This window comes from Charadrius vociferus, unplaced genomic scaffold, assembly GCF_000708025.1.
Source record: "Charadrius vociferus isolate BGI_N301 unplaced genomic scaffold, ASM70802v2 scaffold379, whole genome shotgun sequence".
Taxonomy (NCBI): domain Eukaryota; kingdom Metazoa; phylum Chordata; class Aves; order Charadriiformes; family Charadriidae; genus Charadrius; species Charadrius vociferus.
Window position 1 is genome coordinate 232,348 of NW_009649938.1, and position 9,858 is coordinate 242,205.

At 37.3% G+C, this 9,858-nt stretch overlaps 2 protein-coding genes across 2 annotated transcripts in view; one reads left to right on the forward strand and one right to left on the reverse strand.

Moving 5' to 3' along the window:
• Positions 1–1,733: 1,733 nt before the first annotated feature.
• On the reverse strand, positions 1,734–7,415 carry CCDC107 (coiled-coil domain containing 107). The gene is made up of 6 exons (XM_009891417.1): positions 7,412–7,415; positions 6,917–7,122; positions 5,610–5,676; positions 4,291–4,381; positions 2,928–3,037; positions 1,734–2,248 (listed from the first exon to the last, which is right to left on the reverse strand). The coding sequence occupies exons 1-6, from the start codon at positions 7,413–7,415 to the stop codon at positions 1,974–1,976; spliced, it is 753 nt and encodes a 250-aa protein (XP_009889719.1). The 3' UTR covers positions 1,734–1,973.
• A 433-nt stretch (positions 7,416–7,848) lies between these two features.
• Positions 7,849–9,858, forward strand: part of LOC104292095 (glioma pathogenesis-related protein 1-like) — an 8,423-nt gene continuing 6,413 nt past the window's right edge. The window contains exon 1 of the mRNA XM_009891418.1: positions 7,849–7,930. Coding sequence (XP_009889720.1) covers positions 7,849–7,930 — 82 coding nt within the window. The remainder of the gene's footprint in view (positions 7,931–9,858) is intronic.

Below are 9,858 nucleotides of genomic sequence, written 5' to 3' on the forward strand. Positions count from 1 at the left end.
CCCTGCTCCGGGTGCGCCCGCCGGCCCGAGCCTCCCTCCCTGCGCTCACCGGCGAGTGAGCGGCCGGGCGAGCCGGGCGGTGAGGCGTTGCACCGGTTCGTGTCCTCAACAAAGGCCGGCAGCTGAAATGGGAGACTTTAAAACAGCAGCAAAAAGGCTCCGAAATACAGCAATTACCCCAAAAGCCTCAAAGGCTGAGGGAGAAAGGCTTCAAAGAGCAGCAGCATCCCAAGAGTGGGGATGGGGAATGCCACGGCGCTGACCAGGAGCGAGGTCCTGCGGGTGGGACGGTCACCGGCAGTAGTGAAGCAACGGGAAGGCGGCAGTGCTGACCCACGTCCACACCGGCTCTCGCCGGCCAAGGCCACGGCAGTGCGGCACGCTCCTTCATCCCCTCCAATGGAAGGCTTTGGAATTCGTTTCAATTCACTTGGATTAGTCGCCTCAGAGGACAGCCTCCATGTAATTGCATTTTTTTGTAGACAGTTTCAGTTGTCCTAAATGACCAGACCTACATCAGTTATGTTTAAAAATCAAATTGTGTCCAAGTACCGGGTTTGATTCATCCAGTCAGTCTTGGGGGAAAAATCTGTCACCTCCTGAGAAGCCCTGCCTTTTTGGTCAAGCAGTTCTCCAAAGCTTGGCAAAATCTCACTGCAAAACTACCAACACACTGACGCTGAGGATGTATTTCTGGGTGCTGCTATCTCCGAGCTTGCATGATCCATTTTTAGAACCAAAGACGTACCACGTTTCTATATAAGAATGGACAATTCAGTCCCTTTCAGGGGGTGACACAGTAATAGTTTTGGTCCTTTTAACTACAGTGTATTTGCTCCATAAAAACAAATCCATGTGTTATGTTCATGTAAGAATAAAAATGGCAAAACAGTTGCATTGTAACTGGCCTACTTAAAAGCTATGCAGTTATAAACCAGAAAATTTAACAGCATTTTACTGTCAGATCTGCCTACAATGTAATTCCTGTCATCAAAGGGTGGCAGTCCATAAGCATATGCGTTAAGTGAACAAAAAATTAGTAGAAACTAAAGGTATGGACAATGACTCTGGCAAAGGAAAAAATGTTTTTCTCAACGCGGACTTCAAAAAGCCACTATCAAGTTGGCATAATGTATTGAAAAGAGAAACCCCTGAGCACCACAGTTCTTGAATGATACGTAGCAATACATCTTTTACACCTTTTTCTTATATCAGTGTTATTACAATGACTCAACAGGCCAGACTCTATTGTGTTAAAATAAATATGAAACAGGGATATAGTACTAATGGGTATCAATCAATTATTAGGCAGCTGCTGAGTTTAACCAGGGACAGGTGGGGAAGAAATTAGGTGATCCAGTGAAATGCATTAAGGTTTAAATTGACATACAAAACTATACATCATTTCTGAAGGGACAGCAAACTTACATGTAATTATTTTAAAATAGTGTCTGTGGCTACATTTGTCTCTCCAAATAAAGAAACTTGACTACGAACGTATCTCTAAGACAACCCATACTGTTTTTCATTCCCCCTCTAGAGAAAAGTTTTCTACAAAGAGCTAAATTCATCAGTGCGTGCTCTTTAATGAACTCAAGAAAGTCACAGTTCAAGTGGCACCATGCTTACTAGTTACAAAACGCTTATGAAACATCTATTCTTTATAGTCTTAATTACAAGAAATCCTAATATTTTAGTGAAGAATCTGATACAATTACAGTACAGTATATACAGAGTACAGAAATATTTTTATAGGACAAAAATAAATAGAAAAAAATATGTAAACATCCTGAGTGAAATTCTGCTGCCACTAAAGTCACTTACAGAACCGTCAGAGATATAAGCATAGGCAGTACTTCACCCCTCTTTTTAAAGCATATAGCAGTGCATATAACTTCATTCAAAACAGTTTAAAGTGCATACAACATTATAAAAAAAATCATAAGCTTTTGAAAGTTTTACATATGCAGATTTCATTCATATCTATTACGTCTCCTCAATCCTCCCTCTTCTGATTCAATGGCATCTTTGTTTAGCATTTCTTGGTCTTCTACCACATCTGGCTCAAACTGATGTACTTCACATTCATCATATAATTCATGCTCTTCTATTTTGTAATCATTATCAACATCCTCAAGCAAATCTTCATTACTGTCATCTTCTCTGTCATCCATTTCTTCCTCTTGAGAATGTTCAGCAAATGACTGAATGAGATCTTCAAGTTTCTCATTACAAATGTGGCTGACATCTTATAATTCACAAAAAAAATCAAAATGAAAGTTTAAATTACTAGAAAGGCTCCAAATTTCAGCATCAGTTTAGAAGTAGATTTTTTATTTGTTTTCTCTCTTTCATTAAGACTCAACTAGTGCAAAAATTCCCCAAATTTCTAGTGAACCATTCTTAACATTTAAGATTTCTCTTGGACTACTATGCATCTCTTGGAAGTCTCCAGTTTAATATACAATTTCTTGTTTAGTGTATTATGTAAGCATGACCCACGGCCTCAGAGGTCCCCATTTGGGAATCCTCAGACTAAAGTTAGTCCAACACTAACAGAGTGCTCAGGAACTCATATTCAAGAAGCCAGTTTTAACAGAGCAGAATGTGACTGTGCTGTCTGTCCTACTTCAATGTCTGTTAGCACCCATTCTTAAAAAAAAAAAGCAACCCAATGTACCAAAAGAATGTTCCTGTCTGTCCTACTTCAATGTCTGTTAGCACCCATTCTTAAAAAAAACCAACCCAATGTACCAAAAGAATGGTACTCCTCCAGAATAAAATGAATTCCACAGACATTACCTAAGATGCAAGAGCTGAGCATTATAGTAAGAACTGTTTATTATATTATGTTATTATAGTAAGAACTGTTTATTCTTCTAAAATATAAACTACTTAGTTATGCATTCTGCTGGAAATCAAAGTACCTTTCATCTTGTTTTCTGATTTATCCAATCCACTTTCTTTCATAAGGCGTCTAATTGATTTGAGCTGTGTCATTATTTCATCCTTCTGCTCACAAGCTAAAGCATTAACACTAGGAAAAAAGAAAGACAGTTGTTAACAGCTGAAAGATTACCTTGGAAGTGAGTGCTTGATAATAACGCACAAGATTGGTATTTATCCATGGAATGAAATATTGCACAGTTAAGTTAGCAACATGTTTAAGTCAAGCTTTCCTTTCAGCACTGTCTCTTGGTAAGTGGGGAGCCCATCACATACACCTACCGAAGAATATAGTCACTGAATTCTAACACTGGAGCCCCAATGGCCAAAGTTGAGTAATGCCTACAGAAAGACACAATTATCCAAAGTAATTTTATTTTTAGTACAACAATGCCTAACACAGAACTTTACGGTTTAGAGGCTTTTCTCATTTATTTCAGATTTTGTTTACTCTCTCTACTCCCCAGCATTACTAGAAATCTGTTAGACAAATTGGTCAATGAATTTGTGGCTTAATAGTTTCAGCACATATTACGTTCATAAGGATGCTAAAGGAACAATCACTAAATTCTGCATGTTTTAAACTAGGCTTCATGAAGAATGTCAGTCTAAGCAAAATGGACTGCACTGATATTTTTATTTCCACGAATTATAGAACTGTTGATCTTAAAGGTCCCTTCCAACCTCAAGTCTTTAACTTGACATTAACCTAACCTAACCTGACCTTAACCATTAACCTAACCTGACAAAACCACTTACTTTTAAATCCAGGAGATGGGTAAGGCCCTAGATTCTTAAGAAAAGAACATCTCTAAAACTACAAGGAGATTATATTATTTATTCCCTTGCTACACTACAACAGAGAAGTTATAGTTCCTCGAAACACACACAATCACTTAACAGGTTCATTTCAAAACACAAAAATAAGCAGCTATACCTTGATAACCAGTTTTGTCTTCTAATTATATCAAAAGGAGGAAACTCTTTCTGCTACCAGAAGGAGGATTCCCACAAGAGCAAATGCTACTGAGTTTAAGGTTTTTTTTCAGTATTAGTCTCCTCGGTCAATATTAAAGTTTAACTTGTTAAGCCAGAGTAATGTGATCGTAAGCCTGAGCTTTTGCATTTACGTGTGGTGAACAAGAAACAGGAGCTGTCTATGGGAATGATCGCAAATTGCAGAAGAGGTATTACCTGCAAAAGGCTATAGAAACAGTAAGTAATTAAAGAAGGTTCTTAAACACTGTTCCCTACCTACAAAGAACACTTTAAGAACTTCTTGTTAACATTTTTGAGAATTTCAATTTACAGAAAACAATACTGAGATGTTCTAGAAACACTCACCAGTTTGACAGTGGATCCAACTGAGTCAATAAAGAATTTAACATTTTCTCTGTTTGTGCTAGATGCTGCTCCAGTTCTAAAAGCTGATGCTCTAACAGAAATCAAAAGCAAAACAAAAAGAGGGAGGTGGGGGGGAGCAGGAGAGAGAGAACATTGTAAGAAATGTATTTACAATACCAAAAGGATATTAGTTTATGTTTTTGGCTGGGCAGATTCAAAACCAGTTTTTTTTTTCTCTATAAAATTCCAGAATATGAAAAGCGAGTGGTTGGGGTAGAGAACAGAAGCCTTACTATGCGTGACCAGAAGTCCTTCTCACCCAATAACCTGCCTCCAATAGTGCCCAAACAGGACACTTTAGTAGAAACTGAGCAAGAATGTGGCTCTCACCTTCCCAGCCTCAAAAACTATGCAGTTTCAAGACTTCTCAAGGTAACATATTTATACTTAATATACTGTCATGAATTTGCCCGTTCACACCTCACAAATATATTCAACACTTAATGCACTAGGGTTAAGAGGACTAACTCCTCCTAAAAGACTACTAAACTTTGAAGAAGGATGCAACACACAAGGATGGTGAGTAGGCAGTGTAGCAAATCATTGCTGAACCCGATTACAGATCTGATGTACAGAGACACCAAATTAATTAATTAACTAAAAATTTGTCTATACAAGGGGAAAAAAGTACGAAAACAGCTCAACTTTGATGTGCCATAACTTTTTCTCCAAAGGAAAGCCCACTTCTTGGCATGTGCAGAATAGACTGAATCAGACAGTCCAGAGTACTCTGTATCATGAAGAAAAAGATGGTATCATTTATTCTGTCTCTTCTATAAACAGTTAATGTTTTCCACAGGTCTCTAATTTGGCCCAGAAATTCAACAGTCTCTATAATTGTTTATCCATACTGTTCCACTATCAATACAATTCAATTGTAAAGCAGATCATTATATCCTTTTAAATTACCCTATTAATTCTAAAGAGCATTATATCCTGTTTAAACATCCTGTCATACTGAAGAAAACTGAACAGGTCTTAAGTGAGAAAAACATCTGTCAGTAAAAGGCAGAGAGCCATACTGTATTTCTATAGCTGTTTTAAAGAATATTACCATCTGGAGTGTTCATACAAATCTCTTAACAAATGTTTCAAATATATAGAATAACAAAGTAGTTTTTTGTAGGTTCCTAACTGCATGTAGGTAAATTAAAAGATTGTTCTTGTTTAGCTAGACTGCATCAACAAAAATATGTAGCTTGTTCCAGCAGGAAATACGCATTTTTGGTGAACATATACATTCTGAATGGGTATCTTACCTGTTTCCTTTGCCTTGTCTTCTGTACTTTTTTCCTGTTTTGAGAGACTTTCTTCATGTGACTTCATCTTCAATAAATACAATTGTGTTAAAAGACTTCATCCCTATTTGTATACTAATCATAAAAATGCATTTAGAAATTTACTGAAATTAAATAGCAACCACAAAAACGTGCTCCATTGATGAAACTTTTTTCTGCCATGCCTTCTTCCTATCTTAAATTAACCCTTCTGATTTTAAGCAACAACAACATGACTGACAAAAGTTGTCAAAGAAAGCAATTGTTATTTCAACTCTGGTTTCAAAATGAACAGAAAGAATCTTCTAGGTAACTGGATCCAGTCTCCTATCATTAACTAGGAGGTAAAACTTCTTTTTTAAATTAATAAAGATGTTATTATAAAAATATTTACATTTCAGTTCTACAAGCACAAATGTAAAGAGTTGTAACACCCAAAATATTGTTTTTACGAAGTTTAAATCTTATTTACAACCTAATTAAATTTATTTTAAAAACCTAACTGGTCAGCATCTACGTTCATCTTGCTAAGCTATTGTATTTTTCTCACATAGGAGATGATATGAAACTGACTATGGAAATGAAGATGCTGCCTCCAGCCCTGTTCAGGTTTAAGATTTTTTTTTCCCTGAAGGCAAACAACAATGTCCCAGGTGCACTGTAAGCATTGCAAGTGCTGCAATATCTCTTACTATAAATAATACATATCAAGACTGATAAAAAAAAAAAAATCAAACAACCAAAGAACTGATCATGTGTTCTCCTTTCTTAATTTACTAATGGTAGAAAAGGTATCACATTTCGTGGATAAAAGTCTATGTTGCAGCTGCATGACCAAATAAGAAGTCCAAATAAAAGGTCTAGGCTACTCGCTATTCCATCTAATTGTTAATCTAAGACTGTTACTCTGCAGGAGTCATCCATCTCCTTCCCATATGCAATCTCATTCTGAGGAATGAAAAGAAAGTGAAATACTGATGTGGCTTAAGTTACAGCCTCAGGTAACAGCACTGTTTAGGTTCTCAGATTCTTAGGGGGGGGGCGGCAATGGTGTGTGTGTGTTTAAGATTTGCACTTCAAGTGCCTAAAAAAGTTAAGTCAGAATCCTTCAAAAGGAAGAATCAGATGTGCTGTAATTTTAACTTCGGAGCTCACATTCATAGTAAAACTGAGCAAGAAATGGCTTTTGTACAACCATATACGTAGGCTCAGAATTGGCGGAAAAAGAAAACCAAACCAGTTACATTTCCTTCTCATTTCAATGATTTAATGCTTTTCTTATGGCTTACCTTAAGAAATTTGTATGCTGCAAACACTCCCACTCCAAGAGCATACAACGGCATGAGGGTGAATGCTAAGTCTCTACCATTTCCTCTTGTTCTCTCACTCTTTATCTCTTTTTCCATTACATTTCTCATCTGTTGAATACTCTGATAAGTATTACTGTCAGAATTTCCTGGATTCAGGTGAACTTGATGAAGTGTCTGAGGACTACCTTAAAAAATTAAATGGAGAGAAAGAAGGCAAAGTTAGAAAGTAAATTAAGAGTCCAATTAGTTTCACAACTGGAGTTAAATTTTTTGCTTCTTGTGTGATCATCTTTGTTCATCACTCTTCCAAGATGGTGTGGTCAACCCTGCATCCAAATAAAGTTACCAAAAAATATTAAAAATCACTCTTTCATGAATACAATGCAAAGATAAATCTAGGTGTGAAGAGACTCAAACTAAGTTTCTTTAAGATATAAGATTTACGTTTCTTCCTTCACAGTAACATTGGCAAACCCATGGCGAACCACAGAAAAGAAGATGTAACAAGAAACAAATCTTGAAATTAAAGCATACTCAGAGCAATTATTGATGACAAGAACAGTTACAAATTAATATTTTTCCTCTATAACAAAGAAAGGAGTTAAGTAGAAATAGAGTTGTCTAGTCCAAGAAAAAAAAAGTTTCATTGAAATACATATGCTTTGTTACTGCTTTTGTTATTTGACAGTAAATTCAGTGTTAGGTGGATATTCCCACAGGTTTAGAAGTGCTGGACCTCTGCAAATCAAATATTTAGCAGAAGGTTACACAACAGCAAAGAGATGCAACCTTGGAAGTCTGAAGTATTTTTGCATGTAATTTGTCTGCCTGAACAGGGAGTAGATGAAAGAACAGCCAGTGTCACTGCTAGACATAGGAATTAGGTTATTTGGTAGTTAAATCTGTGGTTCATGGGACACGCATATGAGAAACAGTGCTATCAGCTAAAGAATGCAGATGCTTACAGAGACAAACAGCAGGTCATTGAGGAGTGTGAAGTTTTGATGTCTCAACTGACTGCCTAGACTTATAATTTCAAATTTAACATATCAGAACTGAGTATGGGTAAAACAAGATTCGCGTTCTGTAAAAATTCCTCAAAAAAAGACCATTAAGCAAATAACTCTTGTCAATTAATATGAAACAGTGTCATTTCAAGAATTTACAGTACCATAACTCGAGTGTGCAACAGCCAGCCACAATCAGGTAGAGAAAACAATTAACGTTAAGTTACAACTTCCAGTGAAACAACTGTTCGGCTACAGCTTCTTCCAAATACAAGAGAAAAAGGAATCTAATTCTGCTAACCTAAGCTGGTACTTTGCGATAAGAGATCTTGAACGGTGTTTTAGAATTGTCTAAAATAAGTTGGCCTGTATCAACATTTACTATCAGCTCTGCAGTCAAGTCGTGCCAAGCATTACTCCCACAGGCCATTGATCAGTTTGCAACATGTGCATTTGGAGTAGACCTTTTACCTGTATGCTTGCTCATTGGAACTTGAAACAGAACTGGACAGTTACACAAAAAATTCAATGCCCTAGCTGATACAGGCAGAACTCAAGCTACTTTAATCACTCAGTGCAAGTTCAGACAGACATTTTCCTTTCAACACAATCAGGTTTAGACTTACTAAAACGGCACTAACTAATCTGGAAATCACATTTTATCTCACATATAGTTTTCCTTTCTTTCAGAATGTTTCCCATTGATTACTAGTTTGCACTCACTCTTTTTTTCCTTGCTTTCAGTTCCATTTGTTTTTAATGTAAATAAGAAGATTTACATCTATATATCTAATAGCACAGATGAAAAAATTTCCACAGCTCATACAAATAAGAACGTTGTCAAGGGGAACAACACCTTTCTGGCACAAAGGAATCCTAACACAGTCCAGTGTCCTGCACCAAGTTTATCCCACAGAAGAAACAGCAGAGTGAGTTACTGGCCAAACAAGAGAAAAGAAGAACCCAGAGAGGTGAGACCAGCAGATCTGCCTGAAATTTATTTTACACAGTGCTGGGCCAATACATCAGTAGAATCAGACGCATGTGAAATGTTTCCTTTTTAAGGTTTCCTTTTAAAATAATGTGATCTATAGGAAATTACAGCTACCATAAAAATTAAAAGTGATCAAGCAAAACAGGCCAGGCTAGAGCTTATGAAGCACATTAAGTTCAAGATCAGCCGGGAAGAATACGTTAGCAGCTCAAGCCTCACTTTTTCTGACTTTTAAAAGTACTCCTTGGGAAAAGCACAGATACATAATTTGGCAAATTACAGCAACTATCTATGCCTTGGTTTACAACACCTTGGAAGGCATCACCAACAAGTCACAGAGCTACCTCAATAAAGCAGGCTTTCTGTTATTTATCGAAATGAAAGTGGACCTTTGGACCTTGCACTAAATCCTCAGCTGATGTACGCTGACATAGCTCAACATATATTTACAACACTCAAACTTTAACAAGCGGTCAGCTCTCTAGCCCATTTGGTGGTACCTTTTCTAAACAAGCACCTTGGACTCTTCCCAATACATGACCTGACAAATCTCATACGATTCTGTGCTAATGTTTACTAACAGTAACACCTGGCTTCCTTATTGCAATTCACGTTTGAAGTGAATTTTCTCCTCTCTCCGACACCTTTCAGCTACTCATCTGTTAGAGTAACTAACTGTGCCCCTGCGGGCATTATTCGTTAAACTGCCCCGGTAAGATACGCTTCCAGTAACAGGGTGTTTACCCAAAGTTAAAAATAATTTTATCAAGACAACACAGACAAAAACCGAAACAGTAATGAGCTAGAAAAGCAGAACATCAAGGGGGGCTCGTGTGTGTGTAAGGTTAAGGCGAGGAGCTGAGAGCACAGACGCCAGCTGGGCGCTGTGTGACAAGGCCTCCCCCCTCCCAGGCTCTGTG

What these genes read in the sequence shown, in the direction of transcription:
- CCDC107 (XM_009891417.1), bottom strand. An exon ending in TTGGATCCACTGTCAAACTG is followed by an intron (nt 3,038 to 4,290) that starts GTGAGTGTTTCT and finishes CTTTTTTCCTAG; the next exon opens with TGTTAATGCTTTAGCTTGTG. An exon ending in ATCAGAAAACAAGATGAAAG is followed by an intron (nt 2,249 to 2,927) that starts GTACTTTGATTT and finishes GTGAATTATAAG; the next exon opens with ATGTCAGCCACATTTGTAAT.